At 30.9% G+C, this 21,321-nt stretch overlaps 1 protein-coding gene across 4 annotated transcripts in view; it reads right to left on the bottom strand.

Annotated features, from left to right (window-relative positions):
* Positions 1 to 21,321, bottom strand: part of LOC145260474 (uncharacterized) — a 146,319-nt gene that overhangs the window by 3,012 nt on the left and 121,986 nt on the right. For 3 of the 4 annotated variants that reach the window (XM_080118569.1, XM_080118567.1, XM_080118568.1), the window contains 3 exons: positions 15,178 to 15,330; positions 8,002 to 8,217; positions 1,489 to 2,057 (listed from right to left, as the gene is read on the bottom strand). In XM_080118569.1, the coding sequence (XP_079974695.1) occupies positions 1,489 to 2,057; positions 8,002 to 8,217; positions 15,178 to 15,330 (938 nt within the window). Of the gene's footprint in view, positions 1 to 1,488; positions 2,058 to 8,001; positions 8,232 to 15,177; positions 15,331 to 21,321 lie in introns of those variants that run through there. The other variant, XM_080118571.1, reaches the window with a different exon arrangement.

Genomic DNA, 21,321 nt, shown 5'->3' with positions numbered 1-21,321 from the left:
TTTTCTTTTTTTTTTAATTTTATTTTGTTTAAACCAAAATCTTCCATTGCTGGTGATAATGACAACATAATAAATGTTTATTGATTTTAAATTACCAGTAATGCTAAAATCGATAGATCATTCTCCACAAATGTATTTTGATGTTTAGAAAAATATCTGCATATTTACCGTGTGTTTTTACGAAAATTGGGGGAAATAACAACTACAGTTAAATATTTAGAGATTTAAAAGAATCGGAATCGGAATCAGTAATTGTATCGGAATCAGGAAAACTATTGGAATCGTCCCATGACTAGTATATACTTGTCATCATTTACAAATAGGATATGTAAGACATCCCATTTTGCTTCAGTGAATCTTCATTCTTTTGGGGAGTTGAATTTCCATCCAAATTGTACGGGACTATGTTGTTATTTACGGGCTATTCATTGGTCTGTCTGAGTCGTTTTCCGATAGTTATAGACCCATTATCTTCCACCCCTTTCGGTTGATCTTGAGGACATTTTCCTGTATTTTGATCTATAGTTTATATGAATTTGACAAAATAGTTCTTGCAGTTTTTAACTTTTAAATTCAGATGGACATATCTCGGTTCAAAGAAATTTTTATTGATCGAAATAAGCACCATCAGAATCAACACACTTTTGCCAACGCAAAAAAAGTGTGTTTAACGTAACGTAAAATCTTGCATTCTGGTGGCATTGAATCATTAAAGGCGTTTTTGATATCGCTTAGGTTTTTGAAGCATTTCTCATGCAGAAAGTAGTCAAGATGCTTGAAAAAGTGGTAGTCAGTAGGTGAGAGGTATGAGAGTATGGTAGGTGAGGCAGAGTTTTGTAGTCCAATTTGTTCAACTTCTGCAGGGTCGGTTTAGCAACGACCAGTCGGACGTCGTAGAGGAGAATTGGGCCTTTTCTGTTGATTAATGCTCGGTGTTGAACAGTGGTAAAATCCTAGAAAAAAATCATGACATACCCAACAGCTGAAGGTGATTGTGACAGTCTGTTTAACGCCTATTTTACATGTTGGCATGTGTTGGTCGGTTTTTAAAAATTGACTTCCAAACTAACCTATCTTTGGCCAGGTCCTTATTTTTCCTTCTTTCTCTCAAATGCATCTTTATCATTGCCTCCAATGCTTTTTTTTGCTTTCCTTTATCAATTAACTCTGCCATTCTTCATCTATTAACTTAAGAAGTCTCGCCCATTCTTTCAACGTTACTATACCACCAAAGTATCCTGTTCCCTATACTATCCAAAATGAATCTTTCTCTAAGTTCCTCTAATCTAATCCTGGCTTTAAAAGCTCACATTACACATCCCTTATATCATTCTTAAATCGTTTTTCTCGAGATAATATTCTTCCAATTGCTTAAGACTGTTACATCTAAGTGCACTTAACCGTCGGAGTATTTTGGATCCCTGAAGAATGTCATCTGTAACCAAGAACCGTAGCAAAACTTTGATAAATTACATAGATTTTACTTACTTAAAATCATCTCCTTTTAATAGAGCAAATTTCTCATGCTCGTAGTCATGTGCCAACATTTGGTTTCCAAACAGCGACAGGCTCCTTTCTGGCCAATACGGACCCGGAATGTAAGCGCTTCTCTGTCGGTTGTTGTCGTACGACCTGAGAAAATTTCTGTCGGCCGACGTCGCACTCAGTTCCGGGTAGTTGACCACATTCAAGGCAGGCATGTCAGCTACCGGATGATACTTGAATACCCGCCGCACAGGTCTATCCTTGAGCAAACCCTTCAGCTGATCTAGCTGGCATGCCGCTTGGCGGCCTCTCATCTGCATTTCCGTTTCCGAAAGTTGTCGATGACAATGTGTTCTCATGTTCGTGACCACAGTTTTGCGTTCCCAGATTTCAGCTTCCTTTTTCAGCATGAGAGGATCTGGACCCGCGGCACTTTGAAAAATGGAGATTTGTTCACGTGGGTCAATTTTGGGCTGGCGCCATATATCCATATCATGAGTTCGTTCTGACCAAGTAAATGCACACCGGTTTCTCGGACACCGCTCCTCTAAACTCATCACTTTTTCATATGGCTGTAAATATAAAAAAAGGTTTTTAAAGAGATGTCATTCTCTCTCTCTCTCTCTCTCTCTCTATATATATATATATATATATATATATACTCTAGCAGACTACCCAGCGTTGTTCGTGTAATCTAAAAAACTTTTTTTCATTTTTCCCTCATACATGAATGTCATACGTGACGTCATCTTCTATGATGTCATACATGGCATTATGGCTGTAAGTATAAAAAACGGTTTTTAAAGAGATTTCACTCTCTCTCTCTCTCTCTCTCTCTCTATATATATATATATATATATATATATATATATATATATATATATATATATATATATATACTCTAGTAGACTAGCCGGCATTGTTCGGGGAATCAACAACTTTTTTTCATTTTTTCCCTCATACATGATGTCATATGTGACGTCATCTTCTACGACGTCATACATGACATCATGACATATATATATATATATATATATATATATATATGCATATATATATATGTTATGGTGTCATTGTGAACAGACAAATTAACAAACAGAAAGGAATACGGATTTATAACAATAGGTTCCCTGTTTGTTTATAAATAAGCGGTTTGAGCACTATAAAAGTGGTGGACGAATGTTTGTTTAGACATTTGGTGAGGTTATTTGCGGGCACCGCTCCCGTAAGTCGATCGGTAGAACTGCAGACTATCAACGCGATGGTTTCAGGTTCAATCCTCGACTTGGGAGAGGTGCTAGTCTAGCGGCACTGATGAGTTGTGATACAACGAAACAGGGCTGCAATGTCGATGACTACAATATATATATATATATATATACTTAGTAAATTAATTTAATTGCACATTTTCTATCGTTTTTACACTTTCTCGGTCTCGTCCCCTCCCCACGAAAAAACTGTCAAATGTTTATTAGATGAAGTATCTATCAAAACCGGGTTTCTTAATCCGGCAGTTCAAATGAATTTTTTATTTAATTTAAATTTTAATAAAATAATTAAAAACAAATAAACACACAAACTTTTTAATCAGTAGGATAAAATATGACGATCGATATCGGCTAGGAAACAAATTTAACACCATATAAATATATATATATATATATATATATATATATATATAAAAATTGTCTAGTGTGAAATTCGAACCCGGAAAGATAGCCCAAAATATGGAATTGCAAGGCCACTTATCAAACGAAAATATTCGGAAGAAAAATTCCATTTTTCATTTTAAAGAAATTAAATATAGACAATCATTTGTTTTAAAATTCATGCACTACATTGTTTATACATGCGACTGGAGATTGCTTGTGAATTCCATACTCCCATGAATCTTCCTTCTTCGGAGGAAGCCAGTTAAACCCGAATGAGGTTAGCACGCACACACACACACACACACACACACACACACACACACACACACACACATTATTTTAAAAAGCTACCTTTACTAATTTTTATGTTTATTCATAATAATGCTACAACTTAAGTCTAGAATCCATATTACAATTCTGATCAAAATTCACTGCATGATTTAAATTCTAAAAAGTAGTTAAAATGTTAGGCTTAAGTTTAAGGGATCGTAAGAAGAAATTTAAATTCCGGGAAACTTGCTTCATTGCTGCCCAATGTTTAATAACTACGAATCAAATTGAATGTGAATCTGAAATATTTTAATTTTCAAATAAAAGCTTGTGCCAATATTATGTCCCCTAAAAATTCCTTTAAAACACTGAAACGAAACTTGGGAACATTTATTGATATTTAATACTTATTTGTTAAAATTACAGGAAAATCGGAAATTTTCACGAAAACACTCGTTCTTACATCCTTTGCATAAGATGAAATTAAACTAAATACAACCCACACTTGATCCCATTACGTCTAGCATCTGTGTTTCAAAATTCATTTATAATGATCGATTTATTAATTCATGAGTGAATTCTGTGCATACAATTTATAAGAACGTGATTATACATTAAAAAAAATAGGGGTTGAAATTGGTATTCACGGAGAATAACTCTTGTTAAAAATTGTGATAGTTATCTCCCTTGGTCTTTTTGTTTTCTTTCGTTTATTTATATTGTATTTCTCAGTCAGCAGAGTAGACTAAATAAGAGCAAATGTGAACACAAAGTCAGTGTTTTTTTTTTAATGTGGGGAAAATGCAGCTCCTTCCAAAAAAGCATTGGATTAGAAGAAAAAAAAAAAAGAATGTTCTCAGTCTTGAAGGATTACTTCTTCACTGATAGAGGATAGAAAAGATGAAGAGCAATATCAGAACAGATACTGGACTTTCTTCTCAACCAAATGACCAAATTTCTAATTACTTGCTTCCTCATGACAAACAGAGGAAGACACAAGGTCAGTTTTCAATGGGATAAAAATTCATCTCACTAAAAAAGGCACTCTATGTTGAGAAATAAATAAAACTGCCTCGGTTTAGAAGGATTGATAGGGGAAAGAAAAAAATGAAATGTACTACTACATACTATACATTGCTCTCAGCGAAAAAGCTTCATTTTCCCCTACATTAAAAAAAAAACACTGTAACAGGGTCGCTAGAGTAAATTGCTATAATAGTAGTTTGGCCGAAAATTGCTGTTTTCCTTTATTTCACAAACGAACGATTTCACCTGTAACCATTAATTATGCTAATTGAAAGGCTTTAAAACCATTTTAAAATGTTGAGGTTTACAGCAGAAACATCATGGAGCATTCCAGCTAAATGTGATCCACTTATGCGAGATCAAAGTCTTAGATTAAAAAAAAAATTCAATTATTAAAATTTAAAATAAGCATTCATTGAAATTTTCAGTTCATCAGCTTAAGTGGTAAAGTTTTTATGGGATTTTGAATTTCAAAAAGAATCTTAGCCATTTTTGGTATTTTTCCAAGAATTTGAAATCATTGTTGACCAGTCTTATCTAAAAAAAAAAAAAAAAAAAAAAATGAAAAAATAAAAAATAAATAAATATATTAATAACTTAAAAATTAGTACATTCAATCTTTTAAATCAGTTGAGTGAATTTAATTTAAAAAATTTCAAATATTTTCTAGAAGCTGCTTATCCTGCCTTCAAAACAGACTTTGTAACTTAGTGAGGGACGCTCTTTTCTCTTCCCTGCAACCTCTTTCCCACAAAAGAGACGTTGCGAACCTGTCTCTGCTTTATCATTATTTCCATGGCAGGTGCTTGTCTGAGCTTCAATCTATGATCCGCCCTCAACAAACTTTCACGAAAAACACTCGTCTAGCCAGAACCACGACCAATAGTTTCCCACACTCTTTATCTGTGCCTAGACCTAAATGTAGATTCTATGAGCAGAGCTTCTTTCTTGGAATTGCACGCCTGTGGAACTCTCTTCCTTTGGCCTGCTTCCCAGGTGACTGCAATCTGATTGTCTTCAAGTCCAATGTAAACAAGTTCTTGATGAACCGTACCCCTATGTAATCCAACTTACAAAAATCCCAATACCTATGTTAAAAACGCTATAATCACATTGACTAATGTATACCCATTAACCCTTATCCTCGAGTGGATTCCGGGCCTTGATAAGTGGTGATTCCTTTGTAAAAAAAAAAAAAAAAAAAAATTTCAAGGGGTCTACAAAAGTCGATCACATTTAGCTGGAATACTCTCGGTAAGTTTGAATACGATTGTTTGAATCAGGGAAAACTGAGTTTACAAAGCCAGTTTAATTTTTTTTTTTAAATAGAGAAGCGAGAGTGAGATACACTATAAAATAAGAGCATGGCAAGGGGTCAAACAAATAATGTAGAAGACCCGGATATAAATACCCTAAACTCGCTACAAGAAAAAATAATGAAACGAATTGAATGAAGGAAACAAAGAACTCAAATGCTGGAATAAAATAAACATGTCGTTTATTTTATGTTGAGAAATGAAAGTCTTGGGTGTACACGTGTTCATTCAGCCGTTGACGACTACGCGCATGGAAGGAAAGGGGAATGCAATAGAGAAACGCGAAGTGGCAAGCCGGCCTGTAGAAAGAGAGGGTTAAGCTCAGTAGAGAGTCGCACACATGTCTGTGTTTATGGACCAAAACGAAAGGGGAGATAGAGTGAGAAAGTCAATCCAGATTATGAAGATAGAAAGCGTATAAAGTGTACGTACGGTCTGTTAGCTTTTTGTTCCACATAGTAGCAAGTGGTGTGAGGCACGCGCGTGCATACCGAAAAGGCACGCTGTCGGTCCATAGACCATCCAGCTAGGAGGCTGGTCTGAAAAGGGGGAAGCTGCTTATTGCTCTTGCTTTTATAGGTGTTTCCGCTGGTCTTTTGCGCATGTGTGGATTTCCTTTGAAAGGAGAAGTGACGTTGTCCATGCCTGCGTGTATGTGTGTACACGTGTGTACGTTAGCGTGTGTGTATATACACGTGAATGTGAGTGTATGTACGCGAACGTGAATGTGTGGACGTGGGCACATATGTTTGTGTGCGCGTATGTATATGACAAGTAATATAGCTTGAAATGTGAACGTGTGTTTTTGTGTGAGACTAGAAAAGGCTCGCGCAACAACGAGAGAGAGTGAAAATGATAGACAAGAATATAGTAATAAATCCGTCACTTTGTTAATTACAAATGATGTTTAGATGAATTAAAACCGAACTCCTAATTCCTTTAAATAATAAAAGTGAGGAATATTTTTATTCTTATACACAGTTTTAATCTTGTTTTATTTTTCATTTTTTCCAGCTATATCATATGCATTCGCTAACAGATTTTTTTTAATACATTTTATCCTAAGCTTATTTATTAATTTATTTAAATGTCTAATTAATCTGTTATTTTAACATTTTTCTAATAATTTGTTTTTTTAATCTCCAATTTATTAACAGTCATATCCCTTCGCTGTTTTTTCAAGCATATCACATAATATCAAATGACCTTATGTATTTATTAGCAGGGAGACCCAACGTTGCTCGGGATTGAATGAAGGTCAACGAATGTTTCACACTCCCATATTTTATTGTCATCAAAATCCGTGAACTTAACCATTTTTCAATCAAACTGATTGTCTGCTCTAGTTGGGGACCTTCCATATTGCACTGGGAAGATGCTTCACAAGCCTCCCCGCAGTGACTTAGTCCACAATATATTGTAGTTCACATTGCACTGTAGAGAACCTACTGATTTTATGAAATTATTTTTATATAATGGCTTGAATTAAAGTTTAAAATGCAAAAGTCAAGTATCACAAACAGAAACATTCATTTCGAATGCGTTCTTGTCATATCAAAAAATCTACTGTTCATTTTATATGTCAGGCTTTTCGGCTTGTGCGGTAATAAAACTTCTCAAATGCATTTGTGATGTTAGGATATTTAGTCAAAATCGTCTGTTCCTTTCTTTCATTGGATTTTTTCGATTATCGATTATCGATTATCGATAATCGATACTTATTGAAGACATTCCGATACAAAACCTTTCTAAGAACATTGTCAAGCAGATTAAGAACATTTGTGTGAAATTTCCAAAATATCGACCCAGCCGGTTAGGAGTCTGTAGGAAACTCTCTCAATCTCACACACACAAACACGCCCCCCCCCCCCACACACACAATCACAAAGTTATTTTATATAATAATAGAGATAGAAATTTTAGGGTTCTTTTAGACGTTACTTGTATATCTGATCACCCCCCCCCCCCCCCCAAAAAAAAAAAAAAAATTAATTAAAAAAATAATTTAGGAATAACGCCTTCGAAGAACAAATGATGGTTAACTTATACTTTTTATAATAACTGAAGTTTCATGACAACATCAATGGTGAATCATGTATTTATCAAAAAAAAATAAATAAATAATAATAATTGATTTAAAAAGATTTAGGAATAAAGCCTTTGTGAAAACAAATGGTGATTAACTCATATTTAAAAAAAAAAAAAGTTTCATGACAACACATGGATGTCTATCGCAAAATTTATGGACTTACATCTGTTAAGTCATCGATTCTACCTTCACTTGGCTTTTTCGGATGAATGTAGGTATCTACAATGGTTTTGTATCCTGGACACACCCACCCGTTCGGAGTTCTCCACTTCTTCTTCTTATGGATCTCCTCTTCCTTGTACAGATGTTTCAACTCTGTTGGCACATACGTCATCGAATGATGAAACTCAGGACAGTAAGTATACATAGACTTGGGATCCTGTCAAAAGATAGCTAAAATACTTTGAATATATATATAAACACATTCAACAATTTTTTTTAATGTATATGAACACATATAACAAATATTTTAAATGTATATGAACACATACAACAAATATTTTAAATGTATATGAACACATATAACAAATATTTTAAATGTATATGAACACATATAACAAATATTTTAAATATATATGAACACATATAACAATTATTTTAAATGTATATGAACACATATAACAAATATTTTAAATGTATATGAACACATATAACAAATTTTTAAATATATATAAACACATATAACAAATATTTCAAATATATATGAACACATACAACAAATATTTTTAATATATATGAACACATACAACAAATATTTTTAATATATATGAACACATACAACAAATATTTTTAATATATATGAACACACACAACAAATATTTTAAATATATATGAACACATACAACAAATATTTTAAATATATATAAACACATATAACAAATATTATAAATATATATGAACACATACAACAAATATTTTAAATGTATATGAACACATATAACAAATATTTTAAATATATATGAACACATATAACAAATATTTTAAATATATATGAACACATACAACAAATTTTTTTAAATATATATGAACATATACAACAAATATTTTAAATATATATGAACACATATAACAAATATTTTAAATATATATGAACACATATAACAAATATTTTAAATATATATGAACACATATAACAAATATTTTAAATATATATGAACACATATAACAAATATTTTAAATATATATGAACGCATATAACAAATATTTTAAATATATATGAACACATATAACAAATATTTTAAATATATATGAACACATACAACAAATATTTTAAATGTATATGAACATATACAACAAATTTTTTAAATATATATGAACACATACAACAAATTTTTTAAATATATATGAACACATACAACAAATTTTTTAAATATATATGAACACATACAACAAATTTTTTAAATATATATGAACACATACAGCAATTTTTTTAAATATATATGAACACATATCCCAAATATTTTAAATATATATGAACACATATAATAATTTTTTAAATATATATGAACACATATAATAATTTTTTAAATATATATGAACACATATAATAATTTTTTTAAATATATATGAACACATATAACAAATATTTAATATATATGAACACATACAACAAATATTTTAAATATATATGAACACATACAACAAATATTTTAAATATATATGAACATATACAACAAATATTTTAAATATATATGAACACATATAACAAATATTTTAAATGTATATGAACACATATAACAAATATTTTAAATATATATGAACACATATAACAAAATGTTTAAATATATATGAACACATACAACAAATATTTTTAATATATATGAACAGATAAAACAAATTTTTTTAAATATATATTAACACATACAACAAAATATTTTAAATATATATGAACACATATAACAAATTTTTTAAAAATATATGAACACATACAACAAATATTTTAAATGTATATGAACACATACAACAAATATTTTAAATATATATGAACACATACAACAAATTTTTTAAATATATATGAACACATATAACAAATATTTTAAATATATATGAACACATATAACAAATATTTTTAATATATATGAACACATACAACAAATATTTTAAATGTATATGAACATATACACCAAATACTTTAAATATATATGAACACATATAACAAATATTTTAAATGTATATGAACACATATAACAAATATTTTAAATATATATGAACACATATAACAAAATGTTTAAATATATATGAACACATACAACAAATTTTTTTAATATATATGAACACATAAAACAAATTTTTTAAAATATATATGAACACATACAACAAAATATGTTAAATATATATGAACACATATAACAATTTTTTTTAAAATATATGAACACATACAACAAATATTTTAAATGCATATGAACACATACAACAAATATTTTAAATATATAAGAACACATACAACAAATTTTTTAAATATATATGAACACATACAACAAATTTTTTAAATATCTATGAACACATACAGCAAATTTTTTAAATATATATGAACACATATAGCAAATATTTTAAATATATATGAACACATACAACAAATTTTTTAAATATATATGAACACATATTATAATTTTTTAAATATATATGAACACATAATAATATTTTAAAATATATATGAACACATACAACAAATATTTAATATATATGAACACATACAACAAATATTTAATATATATGAACACATATAACAAATATTTAATATATATGAACACATATAACAATGAACACATATAACAAATATTTAATATATATGAACACATACAACAAATTTTTTAAATATATATGAACACATATAATAATTTTTTAAATATATATGAACACATAATAATATTTTAAAATATATATGAACACATACAACAAATATTTAATATATATGAACACATACAACAAATATTTAATATATATGAACACATATAACAAATATTTAATATATATGAACACATATAACAATGAACACATACAACAAATATTTAATATATATGAACACATTGTTAGCTCCTTTCATCAAGTGGCTTCCATGCCTTGTCTCGAGCGATTTCCATATAAAACAAAGAGTTTTGTATGTTTTTAGGAATTTTTCAGATGAGGATTGATTTCAGACTACCGTTCCTATCTTGGATGTTAATCTTAAGTTTCACCAGTTTTACCTCTGACCCTCTTTAGATGCGTTTTGTTAAACGTGTGAATCTACGTGAAATTTCGAATTGAAATAAATAAAATCGGAGGGGGGATATATATACATATTAATTCAATAATGGCAGGGTGAAGTGCTCTTAAATCTTAGTGACAATCACACACACAGATGGTGTAGCGATAACAAAATAAAAACACTGGTCTCCAATGGCCTCATATATATATATAACATAATCACATTGACACACCTGTTCTCATTAATTCACCGAATTTAAGCAACCTTGAGTCTGGTCACTACCAGATGAGTGACCATTTGGGAATAGCAGGCGTTGTATGTAGGAGGCTGTCGGCCCCTCCCTGCAAGAACTAACGTCACCATTTCCCCTGACCAGGATATACATATGACTTGGAACTGCTTAAGAACTTCCCATGAAACTTCCTCCTTCAGTGGATGTCCCTGACATAGCATAGGTAATAACCTCACTGGGTTGATGTCAGAAAGAGCACCCGCCCTATGAAAATCTTGCCTCAACTAAGAAAATAATTTCTAACCAAACCTGACGAAAAATAAGTTTGGAATTCAGTTTCAAAAACTGTCTAACAAATACCAATAATTAAAACGGATATTAAACAATCATGATGACATCCGTTTCAATTAGCAAATTCCGTGCATTAGTTTCATTTTTCAGTCTCCTGGATCTTCACCCTGTGAATGTCTGGAGTGGCAGAATCTGGGATTTTGCAATGTTTTTTTTTCCTTTTTATAGACTTCTAGCAGGCCACCCAGCATTGCCCGGCCATAAAATACACTTAAATATAATATTTCCTGCAGATTATAGAGACAATTCTCTATCGATTATTATATTGAACCTAAGATGCCCAAGAATCAACAGAGTCATTTTCTCAGATCGGATCAGCAGTTGAATATCAGTTTAGTTTATATAACAATTTGTGACACCCGTGCATTTACCTATAAATGCCGATTCTCGAATTTTGTGCTCACTGTCAATGTAGCTATGCTTTAGGATGTTTATTTAGCAATTGAGTATTTTCGTCTGCAGCTAATCTTTTGGAATAGCATAATCTTTGTAAGTGTTTTTTAATCAACAATTATTTTATCTATACTATTAATAAAATTCTAAATGTCTATTTATTTATTTATGTGTGTGTGTATATATACCACAAAAACTTTTGAACGGATGCACCGAACTGAATTTCCCTGAAAGGTGTTAGTCCCTAGATTGTCCTTATCTATATATGGTTCGTAACAAAAAACGCCGAGTCACACAAAAAGCCCGAAATAAGGGTTTTTGGACCATTTCATGCAATTGTCGAAAAAGTTACCTGCCCATGTCAACGGAATTTAGCACTGTCTGTTTACAGTCGTGGTAACATCTTTCGGCATATGGACAGAACTTGTGGCGCAATGGATAACGTGTCTGACTACGGATTAGAAGATTCCAGGTTCGAATCCTGGCAAGTTAGTAATAATTTTAGCCATCATTTTATCCAACGTTTACTCATTATCCTTACCCTTGGGGTATTTTTGTTTTTTTCAGTGATATACATATATATATATATATATATATATATATATATATATATATATATATATATATATATATATATTTCTCCCTCCCCACATCAGAAATTAACCTGTCTCTCTAATGTTTTTTGTGTTCTATTTTGTGTTTGATAGATGTTTTTTTATAAACATTGACATTTGAACATGTTTATAAGCGAATGAATAGAATCAATACAAGTGTTTATTAATTTATTTATTGCGGACTATTATCCTCATCTATCTTAGTTGTTGTTCCACGACATTTCGGCCAACTATTCCTCTGGTCTTCAACAAGAACTCCTAATCTCCTAACTGCATCTTGTGACGGTTACTACCTGATGAAGGCCAGAAGAAAAGTTGGCCGAAACGTCATGAAACGACAACTACAAAAGATGAGCATAATAGTCCAAAAAAAATAGATTAATAAATAATAAGCATCTCAATAATGAATTCCAATTAAATAAAATATAAGTATTTGATGGTTCATACACAATTAGGTGTGAGGGCTGCATGCTGTGGGTTCAGAAAAAACTGCAGTGGAATAAAAGATCGCTAAATATAGGATTCCTTCTATCATTCGGCACAGCTCGTGCAACAGACAGAAGGCCACAAGATCATATCATGATAGACGAACACAAGTTGGATGTTGTTGAGTCGTTCTGTTATGTTGGGGTGTTAGTTAGTGTCTAAGATGCACTTGTGAGGTATTAACAATCAATTGCTCAGTGCAGAATTGCCTGGGAAAAGTTTCAGCAGCTTCTTCCGTTCTAGGTCAATAAGTGTTTCATAGCTATACCCACAATGCAACGCTGCATGCCAGTAAAACTTGACCTCTCAAAATCCACAACAGGTAGTGATGTTAAATACTGAACAAGCAACGTGTGCTGGTCAGTGATTATTATTATTATTATGATCTTTATTAAAATTTGCCAAAATAGAACGTCAGAAAAAATGTTATCCCAGCAAAATAAATATTTACAGATAAAATTATTTATGTTAAAATGTTTTAATGTAAAAGAATGTTAGAACGCAAACAATAATTTAAAGATAGGTCTGACCTCCAGAGTCTGACGTAGTCTGACGTAGAGACACTTAAGATGGCGTGCATTTTAGGAGAAAGTTGGAAAAGACATGTATCATTTAGTCAAGAGTTGAGAGTCAGAGAGAGCAGACCGAGTTTGTTAAAATGTTTTAATAGAAAGGAATGTTAGTTTTCATAACTAGCACAAACAAAAATGTTAACTTGGTGAAAAAGAATGTTAGAACATAAATAAAATTACGTAAGGAGAATCCCAGAAACTGTTATTTGTCCCTTAATGTTATAATTGCTATATGTCCTGTTTAAGCAATCACTAGACGATCAATAGGCAGATTCATGTCTAGACGATCAAATATGTCGACGCCTAAATAATATATACTCGTTTATATATAGCCCCCAACAATACGACAGTGACTTCTGCATAGTGAATCAGCCATGTTTAATTGGATATGCAATAGAAAGGTAACAGAGCAAGAAAAACTCAAAATCCCACTAAATATGGCACTATATGAGAAGTGGATTGTCAAGCACAATGGTTGGTGGATAAACGGAGTCTGCATCACTGAAATTGATGGCTTATCTGCCATTGACCGCCCATGCAAAACCTAGGCTGAAACTATAGATTTGAAAGCTTTGATATTTTATGAGAGGGGAAACTATGGATCGAATTAAATGGCAAACAGGCATCCTAGCAGCTGCCAAAAGGCAGACCCCTGCAAGTCCTGAAAACCTGTTTACAGCTGGACAATTAGTCAGTCAATCAGTAACAACGATAATACTATCGAGTGTAATGAGTAATCATGAATTACTTCCCTTGTTATAGATTATTTTGTTTGTTTTAGAAAAAAATATTTAGTTTTAAAATAACTGTAAATATTTATATATGGGTGAGAATATATCACATGATAAAAATCATAAAATGTAAAGAAATGAAGAAAGATATACGCATGAAAACATCATGTTACCACCACTTTCCCAAACACGCCAGTGTCAATCTCGTTACACGTACTGGCTTGGGTACCCGGCGTTGACCTGGTGTTTGGAGGCGTGTTTTAAGCAAAAAAAAAAAAAAAAAAACAAATGTGGTAGTAGGCAGGCTCGAACCCGTACCGTGAAGGAGGAAAAGGGTGTGGAAATAAAACATGACGTCTTTGCTGTTGCACCCATCGCAAAACCGGAAGTGGCGAAGGTTTAAATTAAGGCTAATCAATTGAAAAAAGGGGATGACTTCCGAAAATATCGGCGGAAAAAGCGACCCCTCCTTGAAGAAAAGTGCCCAGTTAAGAATGAAGGAATTAATGTCTTTAACCAATTTTTCGATATTTGTCATCCGAAGGGTCGAGCTTCAAAACGATACCAATCTCGTGAAAATCTGTCGGATCTGTCGAAAGTTTTAGGCAGAAATACGAACATATATGCATGCAAATATACATACATCCGTTTAAACAGACAGGTGAGATTTATATTATAGATTATGGTTCAATATTACAATAATCTCAGTTTTCATTGATGAGTATTCGAACTTGTATGAGATAAAAGGCGAAACAGTACTGTAAGATACTCACCAACTGCCGTCGGAGTTTCAGCTTTTTAAGTTCTATCGTATTATAGGTGTTCATTGCGTAGTTATAGATTTCTTTCTGTGCCTGAGGAAAGTCCACGGTTTTCTCCTCCTTTTTCTCTTTCTTTAGTTTCTCACTGGCTTCGTTCACCAATTTCTGAATAACAAAATTATCAAAATAATTGGAATAAAAAAGATATAATGCAAATGTTGAGATCGACGGTTTAATCAGAATGTGATAAAAATGATTCTATATATTTTTTTATTGGAAGTCCTTTAAGATGAGTAATTTGTGTATTTATTTATTTATTTGCGGACTGTTATCCTCATCTTCATAATTGTTGTTTCACCAGTTTTTGTTTTTTCTTTTACAAAGGAATCACCATTTATCAAGGCCCAGAGGCCACTCGAGGATAAGGGTTAAAGAGTGTACAGTAGACAATTGGACAATACCATAGCAATCGTTAGAAGTCTAAATTTGGTAAATTGGATTACTTAAGGGGAACAGCTCATCAAGAACTTGTTTACATTGGACTTGAAGACGACTATATTATAGTTAGCTGGAAAGCAGACAAACGGAAGAGAATTCCACAGGCGTGCAGTTCTAACAAAGAAGCTTTGTTCATTGAATCTACGTTTAGGTTTAGGCACAGATAAAGAGTGGGGGAAATTATTGTTAGTTTTTTTTCAGCTAGACGTGTGTTTCTCATGAATGTTTTGCGAGGGGGGCATAGATTGGAGCTAAGACGAGCACTTGCCATGAAAATAATGATAAAGCAGAGACAGGCTCGCAACATCTCTTCTGTAAGGAAGAAGTTGCAGGGAAGAGAAAAAGGCATCCCCCACTAGGCTACAAAGTCTATTTTGAACTCCGTCAAGGCAGGATAAGGCATTTCTCGCAGCTCCTGCCCAGATGTGGCAACAGTACTCCATCCTTGGACGTACTTGGCTCTTATATAGGTAGAGAATTGCATCAGCAGTGAGATATCTACTGGATCAATAGAAGGATCTCACCATTTTTCCAGAGACCTTGGAAATGGATTTGATATATGTTTCGACCAACTTATCCTCTGGCCTTCTTCAGCTATGAAGATGAGGATAAAAGAATAGACTTTGTAGCCTAGTGGGGGATGCCCTTTTCTCTTCCCTGCAACCCCTTTCTTACAGAAGAGATGTTGCGAGCTTGTGTCTGCTTTATCATTATTTTCATGGCAAGTGCTCGTCTGAGCTCCATAAAAATAAATAAATAAATATACAACTACTCATCTCAAAAGAATTACAATAAAAAATAATATATAATAATATTCAGTACGGACCTGACAATGGAAGACCAGATAATAATGAAAACTTGGATTTATAAAACCAAAAAATCCAACCTTGATCGCGCTTCTGGATCCATGGTGCAGCGGATAGAGGCGTTTAATCTCTATGGTTCCAGGTGAACATTGTCTGAAGATAAGCGTTTCAATCCTACCCAAAGCAGGCCAGAGGATTAGTTGGCCAAAACATAGTGAGACAACAACAACATCCATCCATCCATCCAACGCGGCCGCAGCCGAGATTGAACTCACTACACAAGTTTGTAGTGTAATTCAAATTTTGTTCGTAGCTGAATACTTGATGCTTCGCCAGGGCTATCAAGGGTATTTTTTATCGTGACGCCTACCATGGCTTAAAAGAGTCCCATCTACCTTCGACTATGGAAGGCAGTAATTACTGAGAATACACTTATGAGACTCAGCATTCCTACCTCATCATGGTTAACCACCTGAAGAAGGCCAGGTGGATTTGTTGGACGAAACGTGGTTACAACAACATTTATGAAAATGAGGATAACAGTCCGAAAATAAATAAATAAATGATTTGATGTTGTTTTTTTGTTAAACTAATGGGGCATACCCGACCTTGCCCGGTCATAAAATACACTTAAATATATTTTAATTCATGCAAATTCCGTATTTTATATTACAGAACCAATTCTCTATTGAATATTATATTGTACCTAATAAATAGTACTGATTTCAAAAAATTTAAAAAACAAATGACTTGGATACCATCAGTTAGAATTAAAGCCAAAGCCTCAGCCGCGTTCTCTCATTTAGCTCTGCAGCCATGTTCGTTACAGTTTAAGCTATCGACAAATAGATAAGAAAGATTAAAAATTACACCACTTCAAGCTATGAACTACACATTCTGGTTGAGATGACAAGACTATACATGCTTATATTTCATCATAAGAGTTTCAAGAAACCCTACAAAATATTTTAATGAATAAATATTAAATATTTTGATAAATGAATATTAAATATTTTAATAAATAAATATCAAATATTTTAATAAATGAATATTAAATATTTTAATAAATAAATATTAAATATTTTAATAAATGACAATCGGCTGCCTAATAAATGGATATTAAATATTTTAATAAATGAATATTAAATATTTTAATAAATGAATATTAAATATTTTAATAAATGAATATTAAATATTTTAATAAATGAATATTAAATATTTTAATAAATGAATATTGCATATTTTAATAAATAAATATTAAATATTTAATAAATGAATATTAAATATTTTAATAAATAAATATTAAATATTTTAATAAATAGATATTAAATATTTTGATAAATGAATATTAAATATTTTAATAAATGAATATTAAATATTTTAATAAATAGATATTAAATATTTAATAAATGAATATTAAATATTTTAATAAATGAATATTACATATTTTAATAAATAAATATTAAATATTTAATAAATGAATATTAAATATTTTAATAAATAAATATTAAATATTTTAATAAATAGATATTAAATATTTTAATAAATAAATATTTAATATTTTAATAAATGAATATTACATATTTTAATAAATAGATATTAAATATTTTGATAAATGAATATTAAATATTTTAATAAATGAATATTACATATTTTAATAAATGGATATTAAAGATTTTGATAAATAGATATTAAATATTTTAATAAATGAATATTACATATTTTAATAAATAAATATTTAATATTTAATAAATGAATATTAAATATTTTAATAAATAGATATTAAATATTTTAATAAATGGATATTAAATATTTTAATAAATGAATATTAAATATTTTAATAAATGAATATTAAATATTTTAATAAATAGATATTAAATATTTTAATAAATGAATATTAAATATTTTGATAAATGAATATTATATATTTTAATAAATGAATATTAAATAGATAAACATATGCTTTCAATTTATACTAGCCTGGGTGCTCGGCGTTATCCGGATGTTTGGATATGTGTTTAGCAAAAAAAAAAAAATAAAAGTGGTCGTAGGCAGGCAGGCAGACAGGCATGTAGGCTTAAAGCTGTACAGCGAACTAGGAAAAGAATGGGGGGGAAAAACGCGACATCTTTGCTGTTACGTCCTTTGCTAAACCAGAAGTGGTGAAAGTTTAAATTAAGGCTAGACAATCGAAAGAGGCGATGACTTTCGACAGTATCGGCGAAAAAAGCGACCTCTCTCTGTAGAAAATGCTCAATTGAGGTGAAGGAATTGATGTTTTTGGACAATTTTTCGATATTTTTCGTCTGAAGGGCTGAGCTTCAAAATGATACCATGAAAATCCGTTGCCTCTGTCCAAAGTTTTAGGCAGACATATATACATACATACATACATGCATACATACATACATTTAAACAGAAAGGTAAGATTTATATTATAGAAGATGTTTTAGGGAAGCAAGTTTAAATTTGGAGTCATAGACTCTAAGTGTGTGTGTTTTCTTCATAAAATGGGTAGGATTATATATATATATATATATATATATATATATATATATATATATATATTTATGCAATCCTACCAATTTTATATATATATATATATATATATATATATATATATATATATATATATATATATATATATATATATATATCTAGAGTCATCCACATACAGTACTGTTTCGTTGTATCACAGTGTCGTTAAGCTAGCACCTTTCCATAGCCAAGAATTGAACCTAGAACCATCTGTTGATAGTTGGTAGTTCTACCCATCACCCCTACGGCAGTGGCGTCCGCAAATAACCTCAACAAATATCTATTTCAAACAAACATTCGTCTATCAATTTTATAGTGCTCAAGCCACTTGTCTTTTTATTTACCAACAAAGAGCGAGCTTTGCATTTACAGCCAATTAAGTAGCAGGTGAGGTTATTTACGACGGGGATCTATTCAAAGAAGCGGGGGGGGGACTTTATATATATATATATATATATATATATATATATATATATATATATATTATATGGAAATTCTGAATTAAATTATGTAGAATTACAACAGAATTTATTGTTTTACAAAGGAGCACAAATAATATGGAAGTTTTTTCTTAATCCATGAATTTTCAATGAATGGCTCATCTCATCCGAGGAAATGTTATTAGCAAAATAGTTGTGGGTAATTATAAATTTTGCAATTAGCACTTGAATTGAAAATTAAAATTGAAATGATTGTGTAAAACGGGCACTTCAAGAAATAATGAAAATACAGGGACATTTGAAAAATCCAATGAATATTGGAATATTCCAGAATGAATTGCTTTTTTTAATAGCATATTTCAGTCTGGGAAATAAAATCCGTTATGTATATTTATGAATCTATCATTTTCAATGTCGTAAAATCCTTTGAAAATTCCTTTAAATAACTCAATATTCGAAAAGTCCTTTAGATAATTTAATATTCGAGCAAATAAAATGCTGCAACGAATTAATTGGAAAGCAGATTTTTGCTAATAAATTTCTTCTGTAGTTGTTTTATATTAAACTAGCAAAAGTACCCGTCGTTGACTGGGTTCAAAAACAGCCTACAGAAAATGGACTCTGATTTATGAAAGTATGATAGGTTATGAAAAGGAAGGATTGTAAAGAGATAGCTTCGAATTTGGGGGTATCAAAACCAAAGCAAAATATGATGAAAGTAAAAATAAAATAGATAAACCCCATAATTTATTATACCATACCTGTTCACACTGAAACACTTATCACAATATTCTGTGGATCTATATTAAAAAACCTTGTTAAACTTTGTGATATATTTCCATTCTATGGAGGTTATTAAACCATATTTCTTCAAACTGAAACATAATTATCAAAGTATACTTACGCAGATAGATATGAAAAGTCTTTATTAAAGTTATAATTATTATTGTGCCTATTTCTATTCTATGGAGGCCAGGCGCGAACGCAGACCCCACAATTTTATTATACCATCCCTATTTAAGTTTAAACATACTTATCAAAGTATTCTTATGTACATCTATATCAAAAACACTTGTAAATGTTTTTGTTTTTTTTAATTTTAAAATTTTTTATTTCCATACTTTGTGGACCAGGCGCGCACGGAGACTCCACAATTTTAATGAATCATCATTATGCCAGATCAAACATATCCATTCCTGTGTCTCGATACATCTTCTATCATTATATGTGATCAGTTTTCTATAATAGTCAACCATATAGGAGCCTATTCCTGACCAGACACACGCACAGATGTTCAGCTTTATATTATAGATTAATATATATTTGTTTTTCTATAATGAAGTTTTTAAAGGTAAGAATATAATATAATGTTAGTATAAGTAAAAGGGGAAGAAAATTCTCGAATGCTCTCATAGGATTTTTAGGTATATATATATATATATATATATATATATATATATATATATATATATATATATATAAAAGTGAACGTGTCTGTCTGTCTGTCTGTCTGTCTGTGTACATTTCCCTACGCAATAACTCTGTCAATTCCTCCGACAATTTTGGGTCTACACCCTTGAAATTTTAGATATAGGTTCCGTGGACATGGATCTAACGTAATAACTTGATTAGAGACCAAAACAATAAATTTTCAGGGGTCATAATAGGGGTCAAAGTTTAAAAAATTACCCCCTTTTTTTTTTTTGCTCAGCATACACCTCTAAACACCCGGGCAACGCCGGGCACCCATGCTAGTATATATATATAAAAGTGAAAGTGTCTCTGTGTGTGTCTGTCTGTCTGTACATATTCCCCTACACAATATCTCTGTCAATTTTCAGTTTACAGACTCGAAATTTGATATACAGGGTACT

Source organism: Euprymna scolopes, chromosome 36 (assembly GCF_053919585.1).
Source record: "Euprymna scolopes isolate OS-2025 chromosome 36, ASM5391958v1, whole genome shotgun sequence".
Taxonomy (NCBI): domain Eukaryota; kingdom Metazoa; phylum Mollusca; class Cephalopoda; order Sepiida; family Sepiolidae; genus Euprymna; species Euprymna scolopes.
This window is presented reverse-complemented; position numbering and strand designations above follow the sequence as displayed.